The following is a 20,074-nucleotide window of genomic DNA, read 5'->3' on the forward strand; positions in this document are numbered from 1 at the left end:
TCCACCATTATACCAGTACCCTAAATGACTTCAGGCCAGTAGCACTCACACCAGTTGCCATGAAGTGCCTAGAACAACTGGTTCTCACACACATCAACCACATGGTCCCAGGCGCTGTCAATCCCCTCCAGTTTGCTTACCGTCCCAATCCCAGCTGTGAAACTCAGAAACCAGTCTTACTTGTTATCATCTATCGTCCACCTGGGCCTTACACAGAGTTTCTGTCTGATTTCTCAGACTTTTTATCTGATTTAGTTCTGAGCTCAGATAAAATAATTATTGTGGGTAATTTTAACATCCATGTAGATGCTAAAAATGACAGCCTCAACATGGCATTTAATCTGTTATTAGACTCAATTGGCTTCTCTCAAAATGTAAAAGAACCCACCCACCACTTTAATCACACTCTAGATCTTGTTTTAACATATGGCATAGAAACTAAAGGACAGTGTGTGGCTGATGCACAGCCAGTGTTGGGAAGGTTACTTTTAAAATGTATTCCGTTACAGAATACAGAATACATGCCCCAAAATGTATTCTGTAACTTATTCCGTTACGTTACTCAATGAGAGTAACGTATTCTGAATACTTTGGATTACTTAATATATTATCGTGCTTTTTACAACAACGTGAATGTACTATTGCTGTGTGATTTATTACTATTACTGAAGGTCCGCGACTCCGAACTGTAGTAAAGGGACCTCTGACTAATACGGCGGGGTCCCTGTCGGCTCGTAGCCGAAAAATAGCTTTACTTTGTTGTGTGGGTCAATTTTTCTTGCGAGAGACAGAGAGAGGCGTTGAAAGACTGCTCCAACTAGGGTTGCCAACTCCCTGAAAAATAAATAAGGGACACCTCGTGGCCAGGGCCGGGCAACCCAGTTCACCCTTCCCAGTGTGGTGAATTTTGTAGCTCTTTTTTTTGTGTGTGAAATTTTTTTTTAACCATTTGACTTGAATTTGATTTAAGCAGATGCATATTCTTTGTGATATGACCATATGGGAAACAAATGATCATTTAGCCATTTATTTTTAGCTCAAAATGACAACATTAACACAGTAAAACAGGTCTCTTTCTTAAACAGAAGCCTGTCATGCTTAACTTTTGAGAATATAAGTAAATCTTTCTTTAAAAGAACTGTCCTGCTTAACTTAAAATTATATAAATTAATAGAAAACAATAGAACGAAAAATATTCTTGTAACAGTGCACATTTAGTGCATTTAGTACAGTTGGCTTCAGTTGAGGTATTATTTCAGCTTTTCTAAAGCTAATCAGCTGCTCCTGTTTGTAAACCCACTTGTTCCCATGATTACGCATCATAACTCATCATCATTATTCATCTATGTATTACTTTTATGTATTAGTCATCTATTTGTTGTAATCATCTATCCTTGCAGTTGTTTATTACACAAAATAAATTATATTATCACACTTCTGGCCACATAGCGCTGATATTCACTGCACATGCCCATATCCTTAACCAGAGGGTTTAAAAAAAACAAACCAATGTTTACATACCATATCTGCTTCTGCCGTGGCCTGGCGGACAAAAAATTGGTAAAGGGTTCCCTGAGCTTTCATGCCCCTCATGTTCTTCATGTGCCCACCAATAGAAGCATGCCTATGGGAAAAAGTGCGCTGGCACACAGTGCAGTGCGCTTTATATGTGTTATCGTGCACTTTTCCAGCCAGGTGTTTTCCTTTTCCCATTCCTCCCTGTACTTTTGCAGCCTTTTTTTCTTTCTCTGAGCGAACAAACATTGCTGCTCTAATGCTGGGCTTACACTGTGCGATTTTTGGCCCATTTTGAGACGATTTTTGAGTCGTGTAACCGATTTGGTGATCGGCCCGATTTTGGCCTTCATCGTGCATCGTTTAGTATACGTGGGGTAACGAGAAGCGGCTGTGGTGACACAGCCGCTCACACTGCTCACGCGCAAACACGTAAACGTCGGTGAAAAAGATGGAGCAGCACGGCTGTGCAGCGTGTGATCTGGACACCAGCGATGGAGGCACAACTTGTAGAACTTTGGAAAGCTCATCCGAGCCTTTTCGATGTGGCATCACACAATTATCACGACCACAACAACCGTGAAAATAGTTGGATTTACATCGCTGCTCAATCACAGCTGCCTGATCATGTTTTTCATTAGCAATTTAGCAAAGTTGATGGTGGTGGTGTGTCTGTGTGAGTGACAGACAGAGAGAGCGAGCGACAGATTTTCTGTTATAACCTTCATTTTATGGACGCACAGTGTGAGCACTCAGGTCGCATCAGAGCATCGGGCCGTATAGTGTGAGACTTGCATCGTGACCTATGAACTTCTAACCCCTGCGAGTCAATCGTGCAGTTTGAGCAGGAGCTGAATAACGTGACTGAAAAAATCGCACAGTGTTTGCCCAGCTTTAGGTGTACTGTCATCCGAGACTTGCACCGCAGAGTCGGCGTTTGTTTCCCTGTTGGCCATGCTTCTTGTTGTGGTCATCTGTTGTCTTCCGGTATTTTCTCCGCAAGCGACCTTTCCTCGACCAATGAGATGAGCGGTAATCTGAATTGTCATACTCGAATTGTCATAAGTGTGCTGTCAGCTCATTGGTCACAAAGCAGGAGAGGGGCTGGGAATTATGTTTTCAAACAAAGCGTTAATTCCATAAACATTTATAGACTACTTTTGATTCTCACTGTATTACGGGACAAAGTGCGTCCCTTATTAGCTCAATACGGGACGATTCCGTTTTTTAAGGGACGGTTGGCAACCCTAGCTCCAACGGAACTTATTGTTTTCGGAGGAAAACACGAACACGGTGTACAGTCGAGTCTTAATAGCTTACTTACAACTGGGCTCGTCAGGCACTCTTCTTGGCTGCAGTGGTTATTATTATATTTACATGCTTCCAGCTCCCGTTTTTCCTCGATGACAACTCGTACCTTTCCACTCGCCTTTTTCTCCCTCCTCGCGCTCACAGACACATAACGTGTATGGCAGTCCATTCTCCCTGCAGCACGGACTACACTGCCCATGATGCTACATTCTTTAGAGCTATGCTTGTAGCATTCTGCCTGTTAGCTTAGCACAACAACGAAAAGGCGCTCTCTCACCCAGGAAACACACAGTCGCAGAGAGAGAGAGAGCGTCGCCCTGTAACCATGGCAACCGTAACGCTGCCGCCTGGAACAACAGAGCGTAGCTGTCAAACAAACCCAAACAGTCCTGACCCGCGACAATATGAAACAGGAAAGTACCGCAGTGTAATCCATTTATTTCAACAAAGTAACTGTATTCTGAATACCACCTTTTTAAACGGTAACTGTAACGGAATACAGTTACTCATATTTTGTATTCTAAATACGTAACGGCGGTACATGTATTCCGTTACTCCCCAACACTGTACACAGCAGACTATGGTCACATGTCTCTGTGTCAGTGACTGAGGTCAAAGGTTAACGTGTCCGCTTACTGCTGATATCCACGATGTCCTCACTTTCAGGTCCTGCAGGTGACTCACCTTTAAGACTTTTAGAAGCATCAACGAGCAGCTGAATAGACCAACACAGGTCCAACCGAAGCTTCAGGTGTGTGTGTGTGTGTGTGTGTGTGTGTGTGTGTGTGTGTGTGTGTGTGTGTGTGTTGCTGCTGTCAGCACTCAGACTGCTGAGTCTGAGTGACAGAAACTTATCGGCTCAGCTGACTCGCATCCTGCTGATCATGTTAATGTCATATTAATATCGATCAATACACAAACCAAAACCATCTGACCTCATGTGCTTTTAGTCTTCATTCATCTGCATGTGTATATATATACGTGTGTGTGTGTGTGTGTGTGTGTTGTATAAATAGACATGAAACTGCTGCAGGTTCTTCACACTCTGATCGATCATCACGCAGCTGCTCACAGAGAGCAGGCTCAGTGCTCTGACTGTGACTCCTGCAGACGCTGTAGAAGCAACCGGGCTGCATTTTTAAAAAGACTTTAAACATCTTTTTCAGCCAAAAAGTTTGATGTGGAGATCTGCTGAGCTGAAAAAGTTATGAAAGATATGAGATGATAGTATAATCATTTAAAAGGTCCAAATTTACTGCAAAGCTCCAACGGTCAGGTGCATGGTGAGGTCAGGGGTTTGGATTAAAGATGTTTAATTCCACTTTTATTCAAATCTGCTTTTGTTGCCATCAGTCGGTAATTTAGAAAATTCATCAACCCACTAGAAAAGGTGTGTGTGTGTGTGTGTGTGTGTGTGTGTGTGTGTGTGTGTCTGCCTGCAGGATTATTCCTGTAATGATGTGCATGCTGACCAGGCTTTGTGTGCTGATTATAAATACAACTGATCGTTCTGATCAGCTTCAAACCTGCTTCTCTCCAGCTCGTCTTCATCACTGCAGCTTCAGGTCAGTCTGTTCAGTGAGAGATGAATCTGTTATCAGTGTGAATGAGTGTTTGATGATGGGTTTCATTAGTTTATTGAGGAAGTCTGAAGGTCAGCTGATGTTCCTTAATTCTGTGAAGCTTCACCTAAAAGCACAAACAGCTTCACAGCTGATGTGAAACAACAAATCTGATCAATTACTTTTTAAACTTGGTGACGAGTTACCAGAAGTTAAAACTCATACATTTGTTTTTGTAGTATCCCCTGATTTTATATGATGCAGCATTAAGTTTGATTGAAAAACAAACAAACAAAAAAACCCAGTAAAACTGGATTAACATCTGCCATCAACTGAGGTGGAACGGCGAGAAGATCTTCTCAGAGCTTCAGAGGAGATGTAAAGGGTTCAACTCTGCGTGTCAGGATGTGAGCACACAGTTCAACAATCTGAGAAAAACATTTGTCACTGTAAAGGTCAGTGAGTCCCTCACCTACAGTTCATGATTGGATGGAGAGGTGGAGTCAGAGGAGGATGCTGCAGAGATGTGGGATGTTGGTGGATGTGGGTGGGTGTTGGTGGGCATTAGTGGATCTTGGTGGGTATTGGTGGATGTGGTTTTGTGTTGGTGGATGTTGGTACATGTTGGTGAATGTTGGTGGGTGTTGGTAGATGTTTGTAGGTGTTGGTAGATGTTGGTTGATCATGGTGGTTGTTGGTTGATGTTGGTAGATTAAGGAGGTTCGAAAGAAAAGCGTCTGGACTTCTTTAAGTTGCTTGAAGACGTTTCACCTCTCATCCGAGAAGCTTCTTCAGTTCTAGGGTTAAATGGTGGAGAGTCCCAGATTTAAACCCAGTGGGAGTTTCCCCCCACAGAGGGACACAGGACCACCTGATGATCCTCTACCTAATCACGTGAGCCAAGGTGTGAAAATGGGTGTGGGTCCCAATCAGCCAGAGTTTCGGGTGTGTTCATTGTGAAACCTGGCCCCACCCTATCATGTGATTTCCTGAGGTCAGATGGCCCAGGATGTGAGTGGGCGTTAAGGCGTCTGGGAAGGATCTCAAAACTGGATTATAGATGGCAGAGAGTTGGTGTTGTAAACCACCGCCTCTGTTCAAAGATGGTCGCTCACAGTGGACATAGATGCTTTTTTCACTCCTCTTTCAAACCATCTGTCCTCTCTGTCCAACATGTGAACATTGGCATCCTCAAAGAGTGACCTTTGACCTTTAGATGCAGATGGACTGCTGAGTCTTGGCCTGTGGAGGTGGCTCTTCTGTGTTGTACCATGCGCTTGTGAAATGGCTGTTTGGTCTCTCCGATGTAGAGGTCTGGGCATTCCTCGCTGCACTGTACAGCATACACCACATTGTTAAGTTTGTGTTTTGGCGTTTTGTCTTTCGGGTGAACCAGTTTCTGTCTGAGCGTGTTGCTGGGTCTGAAATACACCGGGATGTCATGCTTGGAGAAAACTCTCCTGAGTTTCTCTGATACACCGGCTACATAGGGGATGACAATGTTGTTGCGTCTGTCCTTCTTTTCCTCCCTCGCTGGTGTCTGGTCTTCTTATCTGTGCCTCTTTGCTGACTTTATAAATGCCCAATTAGGATAGCCGCATGTTTTAAGTGTGTCACGGTTTGGCATGGCAGACCGTGGGGATTTGGGGAATGAGGACCCAGGCGCGGTGCTCTGTGTATAAACAGTGCGTTTATTTACAGTGATGGAAACAATAACAGTAAATCCTCGTGCTTTCCCTTGACTCCCGTGTCGTGTCTTCCCAAAAAGTCCGTGCTCCGTGTTCTCCACTCTCGTGTGTCCACACACACCCCGTGCCTGCTGCCCTCTGATTTTCCACGCTCCTCCTGAGGGGAAAATGACAGAGGCAGCCGTCAAGACACTCAATTCTGGTGGGCACGATACACGGAGTCCAAATTACCATCAGGGTGTACACCTCACCCCTGGCGTCGTTGCCCACCTCTCAATTTTGAATACACGAAGACATTGAGGGCTAGCAGGAGGGACCATGCGCTTACCTGCTGCTCTCTGGCAGGTAGCTCCATGCCCTCCTGGGTTTTAATTGCACCTTAGAACACACATGCATCAACACTACAATGAGCGGGTGGAGGGAGGTTTGGAGTCTTCTCTCACCCCCATTCTCTGCGGCCTGCTGGAGCGGGGGGGGGGGGCTAGGAGGAGTTGGCCGTCCGACTGCGGTCTGGAGTGTGGGGCCTCCCTGCTGCTGCGGAGTCGGGGTGGTCTGCCTCTCCCCACCGCAGGGAAAAGGGTAACACCACCTGGGTCTGGGTGCAGTTCCCCCCTCCAGGGGCGGGGGTACCTAGACCCGGTTCGTAGAGTACGCTTGGGGAGTGTGATCGTGTGTACAGCGTCTCTTTATGTCTGTCTCCACGTTGGTTGAGTGTGGAGTAAGTGCATATGAGAGCATGAGGGTGGGAATGGATGTTTGTATCTGTGTGTGCCTGTATGTCTGTGTCTATATGTCAGGTTGGGTATCAGACGCCACCTCTCTGGGGACATCTCAGGCCCTCCAAGGTTTGGAGGCCTATCTCCACCCACCACCACTTCCCCTGCCAGTGGCGGACTCCCTCAGGTGTCGGTGCGTTGGTGGTTCTTTGTGTCTGGGGGTGGGCGTCCGGGTACACACCGGCTCACTCCTTGGCGGCCGCTTATTGGGGCTCGCTCGGGCCACTTCGGAGGTGGGGTGCCCCCGGCCTCTCGGCCTGGGGCTCGGTCACTCAGGCACAGCTGGCTGCCAGCGGAGCTCACGGGCGCGTCACTGCAACCCCCCCTGACTTCTGCTCCGCGGCTGCTGAGTGAGCCCTCATCTGGGACTCTCCTCAGCTCTTACTGGAACAGTGGCGCGGCTGCCCCTCTGTTGGTCTTCCTTGGTCTCTTGTGTTCTGGGGGCCTCTGGATGGCTGGAGTTTTGATCTCCTCCATACCTGCTTCATACCCTGGAGGACGGGGCTGTGGCCCCCCCACACTCCCTAGCAGATCGTTACATGGAGAAACCTTTGGAATGCAAGCATGCTGATCCACACAGGTATGCACACAGGTGTACACACGGGTATTCACAGACGCGGACTACAGCTTTCTTGGCTGCTGCCTCAAAGCACATTGTGCGCTGTCTATCCTGCGTGCTGCACAATATCGTTTATTATTTAGTATCTACTGATATCTACTGCTAGCTAGTTTATTGTGACGGTGCTGTTTTTTTTATTATGTTGCTCTTTGTTGTTTGCTTTCTCTTCTGTTTTTTTTCTCCATACAGGTGACCCAGGAGTTTTGTTTTTTTTTTTCTTTCTTCCCCCCTTCTCACCGTCTCTTCTCCCCTCTGGTTTTCTTTCTCTCCCTCTCTTTCTTTCATTCTTTCCCCCTGTCCTATCCCCCAGTCATGTCTGTCCCGTTTGCAACTGAAAATAAAATAAATTCATAATTATAATAAAGGTCAATCAAATGGACCAATACGGCAAGGCCATGATGATCCACTTGGTAAAATAAATCCGCTTGGCATCTTTCTTGGCCTTAAGACAACAATTCTGATGGCTATAGATCCAAACGGGACACACAAAAAAAAAAAAAAAAAAAAGGCACTCAATTCCAGTAGGCATACACTCACAGACTTAACTAAGCAGAAGCCTAACGTGGCGTCTCATGGAATGATCCCGCGTCGGTGGGAGCTCCAAGACTCTCCTAAGTAGCTCCCCCGACGAGCCCTGATCAGCGGCAGGTGTGTAGCTTCGGGTGTGGCCAGTTCCCTTCCCGGGCCACACCCACCAGGCCTGAAGGCGCCTGTAAACCAGTGTACATACACACCTGCACCCATACATACACACACACACACACACACACATCTACAAGCATGGAGAAGAGCAGCAGCAACACCAAAAATACATATAATATCACCAGTCCACGACTGCCCAGGGATCCTGGGTCTGAGCGACCCAGGATCCTGACAAAGTGCTTCCTTTACATGTGTGTGTTCCTTCTTTTTTCCCTCAGGCTTAGAGGGAACATGTTCTGCCCGGTGGTGTAGGGTCCTGATTACTCCAAGTTTGTGTTCCAGAGGGTGAGGAACACCCGTTTTCACACCTTGGCTCATGTGATTAGAGGATCATCAGGGGGTACTTTGTCCCTCTTGGGGGGACACTCCCACAGGGTTTAAAATCTGGGACTCTACACCATTTGACTCTTAGAACTGAAGAAGCTTTTCGGATGACAGGTGAAACGTCTTAAAGCAACTTAAAGAAGTCCAGCTTTTCTTTCCAACCTCCTTAATCTAGCAAGATCAACCAACATCCACCAACAAACGCTTTTCTTTCCAAGCTCCTTAGACTACGATGGTAAATGGACTGGTTCTTATATAGCGCTTTTATACTCTTCTGAGCACTCAAAGCGCTTAACACAACTTGTGCATTCACCCATTCACACAAGCACATTTTTCTAAGTGCTTTCTAAGTAACATTCACACACACATATCAGAGAGCAATTTGGGGTTAGTATCTTGCCCAAGGATATTTGGCATGCAGACTAGGGGAAGCCAGGAATCGAACCACCAACCTTTCGAACAGTAGATGACCTGCTCTACCACCTTAGCTACAACCACCCTGATGACCTGGATGACTGAGAACCTTCATAGACAGATGTCGGTAGATGTTGGTTGATTTTGGTGGATCTTGGTAGGTACTGGTAGATGTTGGTTGGTGTTGGTGGATGCAACATGGAACAGGAGTGGAGCACATCACTGCATCCACACGAAGATCCAGAAACTCCCCCACCTCCTCCGAGCAGGTGCAGGGGTAGCTGGCACATCTGTGATGGCGTCATTAATGCTGAGGCACATCTGCAGCTGTAGGAGAATGTGCTCTGTCTGGACAGCGTCTGTGATTCCAGACAATGAAGAAATCTCACTGAGCACAGCCTGCAGCAGCACGGCTCCATAACTGACCCGAGTACAGCCCAGACCATCACCCACCGAAACCACAGCTGGAGTGCTCCATCCACCAGATCTTTTTTATTATTCTTATTAGTCGGAGTTTCTTTCATGTCTGTACAATGTTAAAGAAAACTGCGTTAGATCTGCTGCCTGTGTTCTCAGTTGGTCATATTACTGGGATGCTTTAATCATCCATAGATGCACGAGTGGATGTTTAGGTGTGAGGGCTGTGTGCAATTTAACTTTGAGATGATAAACGTTTGATATGTGAATGTCTCTGTGCTGCAGGTCAAGATCCAACACTCAGCATGAGTCCCAAGCACGTCGTCTTTAAAAAGGTGTCCCGTGACAAGTCGGTAAGTTCTGAAGATAGTTCAGCATCGACATCATAAGTCATGGAGAAGATGTGGTTTAGAAACCCAGAGCAGAGGTCATATCAAAGTTCCTTTTGGAGAGACTAAAGTTTCCCCCTAATAGAAACATCAGCACTGAAAGGATGCTGATTTGTACTCAGGGCACCATTTAAGGCATCCATAAAGTTCTGGTCCTTGATCTTGCTCCACCGCTCTGTGTGCAACAGGATCCAGGTTGTTAATCCGGACCCTCTGGGTTGCGATGGCATCTTTGTGCTGAAATCCAAATTGAACTGACATGTGACAGAGTAACTGTAATATTAATGTCTGCTTTGCCTGCGGGTAAACATTCAGGTTTTTTTTTATTTCTGACCTCAGAATGGGAAAAGGTTCAAAAACATTAACTCCATCGATGAACTGAACCGATGCGCCTTCTGCTCCCGGTCTGTGGGAAACTAAAAGCACAAAAAAAAACCTCTACTCAGAGCTGTGCTGTCATTTCTGCCTCTGCAAGCATGTGATGGTCCACCCTGCTTAGAGGGAATGTGGAGCTCCTGCAGACTCTGAGTCTTACGTGACCCTCGTGTGTTTTCAGGTGACCGTCTACATGGCAAAGAGGGACTTTGTGGATCACTGCGACTTTGTGGATCCAGTCGGTGAGTCCTGATGCTAACTACCTGCTCTCGCTCTGCTTTTGCTACTGATTGAAAAATGTTTCTTGAAAATGTTTAAAGATGGGGGACTGACAGATGCAGGCCTATGTCTTCATGACATCTCTGCATGTGCTGAGCCCTGTGAGAGAAAAAAGCATAAACTCTGTCAGGACCCCACAAAGACTGGGGAAGAAAAACATGGAGACATGACAGACTGTGGAGACAAATGAGCAGAACACAGAGACATGACTACGACAGTAAAGAGCCACAAAGACAGACCAGAGAAGGAGAGAGATACAGGTACAAGACAGGGACAGACCGGAAACGAAGACACCAAACATGAACAAGAAACATAGAACTAGAAATGTGAATAATGAAAAATTCAGAGCACTATGAAATATAGAAATAAAGACAGAGCTAGAATATGAAATCTGAGTCACAAACCATACTTCACTCCAAACTGGGTCAAAGACCCAGGACCGACTCTTTAAACAGAGCTTCTCCACCACACAGCGCTCATGGTGAATGTTCAGAATCAGAATCAGAATACTTTAATCTTCCCGAGGGAAATTAGGGTTACAGCAGGCAGCCGCGAGCCTCCCCATGATGGTATCAAACTTCTGTTCCATGGTGTTGTCATTCTTTTGATTCTGAGACCTCACAACTGCAGTGATCCGTTCCAACTGTCGCTCAAGGGTCTCATTGTGAGCAGGCCTCTCTCTGATGTTTCCCCTCATACGCTCAATGGTGTTGTTTTGAGCCTTCACAGCAGCTGCAAGCGTCTCCAAGGTGTTGACCATATTACGTTCGTTGTGAGAGGTCGCGCCTCGTTCCGTTTCGATCCCAGCGGGCAGCCTTGGGGGGGTTTGAACAGCCGGTTCCGCTCTCTTATTTCTCCGATAAACCAGGGCTAGGCCAACGCCGATCAGCATGAACCCTGTTATCACGGTTCCGAATAGATAGATATCTTCAGCGTCCTCGATCGACAGTCCCGCCAGGCACACAGTCCTCCAGTTCTGCCACCCGTCCATCGTGTATCCGGCAGGGAAAGTCCCTCCAGGGCACTCAGGCTCTCCCGAGCCCAGACTTCTTGTTGAGAAAAGGGTGTCAATAGCATTCAGAGACCAGTTGATCAAATCCATAATTCTCTTTAGGTTTTAGAGAACGACAGTGAGAGACTGTTCCAGGGAAAGTAATGCACACGAGACAAGACAAGGACATAGAGGCTAAGCAGGGAAGATAAGGGTGAGGAGGAGAGGAGAAAAGTGCGACCGCCTTCACTGAGAGCTAAAGAAGAAGGGGTGGCCTGTGCTGTGGGATCCATACACCGCAGTGAACAGACTGAAGAACAGTGCTCACTGGTTTTACTGCTAATTGTAAACTAGCCATGGATATGGGGATGGTAGCAGAGCAGGAAGTAGTTGACCATTTCTGCTCATGCCCAGTAGGAGGACAGTGACAAACCTTTAAAACAGTCAGGAATGTGTTGTGATTTGATCACTTCCTGTTTCCTACAGATGGCGTGATTGTGATTGACCCAGTGCAGCTCAAAGGAAAGAAAGGTCAGTGTGTTTAAATGTGTGCAGTAACATAAGACAGAACCCGGAGGAGGTGCCGTGGGACTCCCTCCTTCAGCCCGTCAGTGTGGAGAAGCTCAGCTTTACCGGAGGAGGTCCACAGGGCTTATGACTGTGGCTCCTGTGTAAAACATATTTCACTGAATGAAAGCTTCTTTCTGTGCAGATGAACATTTCTCTGCAGTGTGGGGTGGGTGCGACACAAAAGATCTCAGAGAACAATAAGCAGCTTCTGACAGACGTTTCTCCAGCTTCTATTCACACTGATTTAGGTTTGATGGAGCCAGATTCTCCTGGTGCAGCATGTTCTTGGATGTGTGGCTTCATTCCTGTTTTTCGGTGTCTGTTAGTGTATGTGATGCTGTCGTGCACATTTCGCTACGGCCGTCAGGACATGGATGTGATGGGCGTGGCCTTCAGGAGGGACCTCTTCCTGGTGACCCGGCAGGTTTACCCCGAGCTGCAGGACAAAGAAAAGCTCACCCACACCAAGATCCAGCAGAAGTTGCTGCAAAAGCTTGGAAACAACGCCTTCCCCTTTTTCTTCGAGGTGAGGAACAGCCTGGAACATCTGGAAAGATCAGGCCCTGCTAGAGGAAGAGGTTTAATCCCTCCATCAGGTTCAAGGATAGAAAACAGAAAGGCCACATTTGTCATGTCTGGAATAGAGTCCTTTTTGTTGTGTTAGGTTTTGTACCCAGTGCAGATCTGGCCTAAATCGTCATCCAAAATCCTCAAGGTAAAAAAGGAAAACCTGATTACAGAATGAATAAAAAATTAGAGCACCAGTCAGAATAACAAAACCCCCACAAATGTCTCAGAAATCTGTTAAAACTCTCTTTAAAACTAGAAATGTGGCACAGTGGTTAGCACTGTTGCCTCACAGCAAGAAGGTCCTGAGCTTGACTCAACCACAGGGGTCTTTCTGTGTGGAGTTTGCATGTTCTCCCCGTGTGCGTGGGTTCTCTACGGCTTCCTCCCACAGTCCAAAGACATGCAGGTCAAGTTCACTGGAAACTCTAGACTGTCGACCTGTTCAGGTTGTAACCTGCCTCTTGCCCTAAGACAGCTGGGATAGGCTCCAGCAGAATAGGATGGATGGATGTCCACATTTGAGCAGAAAAGAGTAGAGTTCTCTGAGAGGTTAGAAATTAATGATCATTAACCGTTCAGAAAGACAATCTAACATTTTAGGGAAGAAATTTTCAGAAATAAAGAGGAGGGTTCTCTGTAGCTGTATGAGAACCTTCGAGAACCTGACTGAAATCTGAACACGGGCGAGGTCATTGTTCTGTAGTCACCAGCGTGTGTCTGTGGCGCAGTTACAGAGGAAGGGGTGGGTTTCACTCTTCTAATCGTATAGATTGTCTTGATTAGTTACTATTCCTGTGTTTATTGTTGAAGAGGTTAGAATGAGACGTACCAATTCGGGTACCGTACAGGACGAGCGTGACGGTCTAATGTGCTTCAGTTTCCAGACAACCTGCCCTGCTCCATCACTCTGCAGCCCGGACTGTCCGACGTGGGGAAGGTAACGCCATCACTACACTCAGCCTTTCATGTTCTTCATCTGTACATTGCTTCAGCACCACAAAGTCTCAGAGTACACACACTGATGTTTCACATCAGCTTCCCTCTCTCTGCGTTGTCACGCAGTCCTCTGAAAGCAGCCAATTTGCCCGATGAATGATACTAGCTGTAAATGTGCAAACTGTGTGTTTCTGTGTGCTGGACAGAAATGTGCGGTGGAATTTGAGGTGAAAGCTTTCTGTGGTGAGAACCAGGACGAGAAGATCGACAAACAGTGAGTCGCTCAGAGTGGATCTCAGTCTGAAGACTCGATGGACAGCCTTTCACGTGTTCCTCCGTCCTCTCTGCAGGAGTTCTGTCCGTCTCACCATCCGTAAGATCCAGTTCAGTCCAGAGGACAGCAAACTGCTTCCCAGCGCAGAGACAACCTTTGAGTTCCTGATGTCCGAGAAACCTCTGCATGTGAAACTGAGCCTGCCCAAAGAGGTCAGAGCTTCAGTCAGGTTCTGAATCAGACATCAGAACCACCAGGTTCTGAAAGCTGGAGGACTCTCACAGATATACTCATGAAAGCACTTTACCTGTCTGCTTACCTGTCTGCAGACTTTTTACCACGGCGAGCCGCTCAAAGCCAATGTTGAAATCACCAACTCGTCCAGCAGGAACATCAAAGACATCAGCTTGTCAGGTGACATCAGTTTGGCTTCAGAGTACTTAAGGTGACGTAGAGCAGCGTGTCTCTGCCACCAAGCATCATTTCTCCAGTTTTTCCTTTTATAAAGGAAAGCGTGAAATGTACAAGCATGCAGAAGTTGCATTACCATCAGGGGAGACGACTGATTTAAAGCCGAGAAGTCTGTAGTGAACAAAAACTGTATGAAGTCCATTCCAGAGTCCTTACTCTCCAGAAACATCTAAGCTAGGCAGCTAATATGTATTTACATTATTTTGTTGGCTTATTTATTTCAAGACATAATGACTTTAAATAAAATGTCTCCCCCTGCTGGTACTGCAGCTTACTGCACGCTTGCACATTTCACTCTTTGGAGGGGCAAAGGGTGAAATGGACACAGTGGACGGCGTGTCTAATACGCACTTTGCAGTGGTATCGGGTTGACTGGAGACATCAGCTGATAACACTTCCTTCCATTAGCATAAATTTAAAAAGTCATGCAACCAAAGCCTGCTCAGACACGATTGGCCAAACTGAATTGTGACCTAAGGAGATGTTTAACCAGAAAAGCTGCTCCTTGTAAACATGAGGAAAGGTGTCTGTGGCGGTGACACGCTGCCTCACCTGCAGGCCTCTGACAGCAGACAGGTGTGTTCCCTGTCTGCAGCAGCACGGTGGCTTACTTTGAGTTTCTGTGCTTAGTCGAGCAGGTGGCCCACGTCATCCTTTACTCCAACGATAAGTACGTCAAGTCTGTGGCCAAAGAGGAGACCAGGTGAGTTAAGGATATAACAGAAGTATATTTCTTTTGAATATTTTCTGAGGGAACTTAAAGCAGGAGTTGCGTTCATGGTCTCAGTTTGATCAGACAGAACATTTTTTCTTTTTTCAAAAGGAAGATGTTTCCTGTACATTTAATTTTTGCATTGATCTGTTTAAAAACAGATGTGCCCCTGTCGTACCTGATACATCTTGGTCTAAAGCAGGGGTCGGCAACCTGCGGCTCTTTAGTCCTTATACTGCGGCTCTGCGTGGTTTGGGAAAATAAATTACATTTAGCTGAAGTGTATTTTTTTGTATTAGTTCTTTTTAAACTTGTAGTTCTAAATTGGAAGATTATTGTGATATTGAAATATAAAAATACACTTTTATTTTCTATTATTTCTTCATCGCTCAAAATAAGCGTCACACTGGCGGAAGCCGGTGTGCCCGCTGAAACGCCTGCATTTACCGAGACTTTCAACCCCAGGTAGGCCAATTATGGACCTTCGGATCCACATTATGTCAGCAGCTCCACCGCGAACTATGTTAAAAACAAACACGCTCACGCCTCACAGACGACAGCTTACAGTCCTGTAAAGATGAAGTGACTTCACTGTGCGCAGAGGTTCAGGAGCAGAAGTCCCGTTGTAAACATGTCACGGCAGACCTGACGATGTTTGCATGAACACGCTTTACAGCATCTCTTTATTGACCACTTTCACACACGGCTGCTGTACGCACACAGCCGGCTGTAGCTTTGCAGCTCACAGCCCGACACACAACCGCAGAGAGAGCACAGACTTTAAGGTGGCGAGGCGTGATTGCTGGTGCCGCTCAGGTGCGTCCGCCTCCCCTGCAGCGGCGCTGCAGACCACGCCCCACCGCACACATTAACCAGGTAAAATACATATTTAGGCAGAATTTTGTAAATATCTATTTTTCAAAGTCAGGTCAAGGCTCCAAAAGCCCAAAGGAGATATAAGGCTGGCGGCTCACAGCAGTTTTTGTTTGCTGGATCATTGTAGTTCAGCTTTCCTTTTGTTATATTTCTTTAAGAGATCGAAATGTGTTCATTACATAAATAAAATGTAGTTTTCTCTGTAGCACTTCACGGATTTCATAAGCAACACACTTTAGCTGTTCACACAAAGCATAAAGGTAAAAAAACAATATGTACAGTGTTATCTTCATTTTAGACGTCACAAAGTATTTGCGGCTCTCAGTGTTTTCTTTTGCGTGGAAACCGGCTCCAAGTGGCTCTTTGGGTCTTAAAGGTTGTGACCCCTGGTCTAAAGATACTCCTAGTGACCTCACACTGTCAGCTGGGTTAGTTTTAACCACCCTGGGTTTGACCAAGAGGTTTCTAATCATGTTATGTTTTCGGTTACAGTGACTCTGTGCCTTGTGGCACCAGTCTGAAGCAGGAGTACACCCTGCACCCTCTGCTGGCATACAACAAAGACCGCAGAGGACTCGCTTTGGATGGGCGACTTAAACACGAGGACACCAACCTGGCTTCATCGAGCATGTCAGAGACACACTGAGGTTTTAATGATGGTGTTAGACAGGAAACACGGCTGCTCTTTAAAGGACAGGTTCACATGATTTAACCTGGCAGGTGAGACAGATCTGTCATCAGAGCATTCTGGGCAAAATACACACAGTGTTCAGACCGGCTGCATTCTCACGAGATCTCCGGAGACTCCATCAGATGAGCCTGAAGTCCGGTCAGGCCGTCGAGGTGATGGAGCCTCAGTTGAATTTGAATTGAAATTTTTATTTCAGTCAACAACAACAACAGATTATAATTTTACATAAAAGTACTCAAACAGAAACCGAAAAGTGAATAGGCTGAAGCCTTATGGCTTATACTTATCCTATCCCTTACCCCCATAGAAGTAATCAAATCCTTAACCAAGAAAATAAATAGCATTGATAAATAAGTTGTATAACAGTTTGAAAAGAAATCAATGATAAATCAAGAAATTAAATCAACACAAAAAAAATTTAACAAACCAAATTTCTATAACCTTGTATAATACTAATTTTTAAAAGCTTCCTGAAGAATGACAAAGAAAAACACATCTTCAGTTCATCATTAAGTCCGTTCCATAATTTCACTCCCAAAACTGACACACATACTTAACATTGGTTCTCACTTTAGGCATTTCAAACACATAAGACCCCCTCAAATCATATTTTCCATCTCTTAGTTGAAACATCCTTAAAGTACAAATTGGAATATTCTTTTTCATCACTCGATATATCATCTCTAAAGTTTTAGAATATATAATGTCCATGAATTTTAACATAGAGGATCCTACAGAAAACTGGTTGGTGGACTCCCTGTATCCAACTTTATTTATTATTCTAATAGCTCTTTTTTGCAACTTAAATATTGAATCCAAATATGTTTTGTATGTGTTCCCCCAAATTTCTGCACAGTAGGTCATATAAGGCAAACAAAGGGAAGTATACAATAAATAAAGGCAGTTCTTATTCAAAGAATCTCTTGTTTTATAAAGAATAGAAATAGACTTGGATAATTTTCGTTTCACATGTTCTATGTGGGGCTTCCAACAAAGTTTATCATCAATAATTACTCCTAAAAATTTTGGCTCATATACTCTTTCAAGTTCAACATTATTTAAATTCAATTTTACTTTAATATTACTTTTACTACCTCCAAATAACATAAATTTTGTTTTACTTTCATTCAATGATAGTTTATTAAATACAAACCATCTATTTAACTTCATGAGTTCTGTTTCTACTGTTTTCAGTAATTTCTTTATGTCTTTTCCAGAGCAAAATAAGTTTGTATCATCAGCAAACATCACATATTTTAAAGCATCACTGGCTGTACAAATATCATTTATATAAAGTAAAAGTAACTTAGGTCCCAAAACAGATCCTTGCGGACCTTCACAAGTTACTTTTCTAAGTTTAGATTTCATGTTATTAATACTCACATATTGGAACCTATTATTCAAGTAACTATTTAACCAAAATTGTACAACACCTCTTAAACCATACCTTTCACACTTCTGTAAAAGTAAAGAATGATCTATCGTATCAAAGGCTTTACATAAATCAATGAACACACCTATTCCAAACTGTTTTTCATCCACAGCCGTTGCAATATTTTCAATAAATTCCATCACAGCTAGAGATGTTGAGCGATTTCTTCTGAACCCATACTGATGATCATTCAATAAATCATATTTATCAATAAAAGAATCTAGTTTGTTTGCAAATAGTTTTTCAAGAATCTTTGAAAACTGAGGCAGTAAAGATACCGGTCCATAGTTTGACACAATCTGTTTATCACCAGTTTTATATAGTGGGATCACTTTGGCAAATTTTTCAATTTAAATCACAGCTTGATGACCTCTGACGACTGGAAGCCTCCAGGAGACTGAACTATGTTTTCCAGAACATCAACCACTGAAATTAGAAATATGATAGAAATGGACTCATCCAAGTGTCAGAGCCGAGGTCTCGTTTTGTTCTGTCAGGTCATGAAGCCTCCACAGTTTAACTTTCTTCTTAGAGGTGGAACCAGAAGCATCCCAAACGTTAGTGAGACGATTATTTGATTCGATGATTCGGACATCTCCCTCCTAATGTCTCCTCTGCGGGGTCAGATCTCTGACCTGTTTCTAGCTGCTGGGTTAGAAACACCACAGGGACTCTGGATGATCTGAAGCTCTGTGCTGCAAACGGTTCCTGACTCTCAGTTTGTGCCGACGAGCCTGAAACCTTGCTCGTGCTTTCAGACACCTGTGACCCCTGACAGAGCTGTGAACCTGTCCTTTAACCACATAGCGTGCTAGTACACAATGCCGAGAGCACCTGAGTTTCCTGAGCTTAGCGAAAGAGCGTTGTGTGACTTTCAGAAAGTTTTCCTTAAGCTGATGAGAGCTGTCTGTGTCTCAGTGTGAAGCAGGAGGTCCTGAAGGAGGTTCAGGGGATTCTGGTCTCCTATAAGGTCGTGCTGAGGATGGTCGCCTCAGGGTGAGTCTCACACTTCCTGCTGTTAACAGTGTGTGTATGTTCAGGTGTCTGGTGAGGGGTCAAAGGTCACTACAGGCCCTCTGCCTGACCTCACTTACAGCAGCTCAGGTGTGACGAGGCAGTGGTTTGAACACATTGTGAATACGAGCAACTGATGACACAGAACAACAAAAATTTATGCACTTCTGACTGACCGGTGTCACGGCAGAGTGTATGTCAACCAGATCTGGGCCACCAAAGGGCCGTCATTTTTTGCGGTATGTGGGCCATGTGTAAGAACATTGTGTGGGCCTGATCTGGGCCATACCAATTTTGCTATGTGGGGCTGTGACAGCCTCCTGGGTCAGCTGACCTGGACACCAGCCACACACCTCTATCATGTGCCAGGGTCATGAAACTCCATCTTTTCAAATCAGAGAGCCTGAAGTGTCACTGACCAATAGGAGCGCTCTCTCAGCCAGGGTCGTGCCCGCACGCTGCGCCTCATATCAGAGGGAAAATTAACCTCAAAGCAATCTGACTCTTTGTGTCTGTTCTCTCTCTGCTGCCCTTCATTGACAGGATGGTGGGATCCAGGTAGGGTCACGCTCAGACACACTGTGTGTGTGTGTGTGTGTGTGTGTGTGTGTGTGTGTGTGTGTGTGTGTGTGTGTGTGTGTGTAAAACATCTGGACTCACAGCTGTGTCTGTGCTTTACAGTGAGGTGTCTCTGGAGGTTCCCTTCAGGCTCATGCATCCCAAACCTGAACCAGGTACAGATTTCTTTCAGCTTCCACAACACACACACACACACGTAAACACACACACATAAACACACACACACGTAAACACACACACACACACGTAAACACACACACATAAACACACACACACGTAAACACACACACACACACACACGTAAACACACACACATAAACACACACACACGTAAACACACACACACGTAAACACACACACACACACGTAAACACACACACAGAACATGTTCTCATGTAAACCGGCTCATAAGCTGGTCCAGCTGTGTGTGTGTTTACGTGTGTGTGTGTTTACGTGTGTGTGTGTTTACGTGTGTGTGTGTGTGTTTACGTGTGTGTGTGTGTGTGTGTTTACGTGTGTGTGTGTGTGTGTTTACGTGTGTGTGTGTTTATGTGTGTGTGTTTACGTGTGTGTGTGTCTGTTTACGT

At 45.2% G+C, this 20,074-nt stretch overlaps 1 protein-coding gene across 1 annotated transcript in view; it reads left to right on the forward strand.

Annotated features, from left to right (window-relative positions):
• Positions 1-2,270: 2,270 nt before the first annotated feature.
• LOC308401780 (S-arrestin-like) overlaps positions 2,271-20,074 on the forward strand; it is a 23,251-nt gene continuing 5,447 nt past the window's right edge. Inside the window, exons 1-14 of the mRNA XM_080890189.1 lie at positions 2,271-3,577; positions 9,614-9,681; positions 10,274-10,334; positions 11,849-11,893; positions 12,259-12,458; positions 13,380-13,439; positions 13,645-13,712; positions 13,789-13,924; positions 14,042-14,126; positions 14,814-14,886; positions 16,264-16,401; positions 18,813-18,890; positions 19,452-19,466; positions 19,590-19,642. Of these exons, the coding sequence (XP_080746315.1) occupies positions 9,634-9,681; positions 10,274-10,334; positions 11,849-11,893; positions 12,259-12,458; positions 13,380-13,439; positions 13,645-13,712; positions 13,789-13,924; positions 14,042-14,126; positions 14,814-14,886; positions 16,264-16,401; positions 18,813-18,890; positions 19,452-19,466; positions 19,590-19,642 (1,060 nt within the window). The 5' untranslated portion in view covers positions 2,271-3,577; positions 9,614-9,633. The remainder of the gene's footprint in view (positions 3,578-9,613; positions 9,682-10,273; positions 10,335-11,848; positions 11,894-12,258; positions 12,459-13,379; positions 13,440-13,644; positions 13,713-13,788; positions 13,925-14,041; positions 14,127-14,813; positions 14,887-16,263; positions 16,402-18,812; positions 18,891-19,451; positions 19,467-19,589; positions 19,643-20,074) is intronic.

Source organism: Rhamphochromis sp. 'chilingali' (genome assembly GCF_963969265.1).
Source record: "Rhamphochromis sp. 'chilingali' genome assembly, chromosome: 8".
Taxonomy (NCBI): Eukaryota; Metazoa; Chordata; class Actinopteri; order Cichliformes; family Cichlidae; genus Rhamphochromis; species Rhamphochromis sp. 'chilingali'.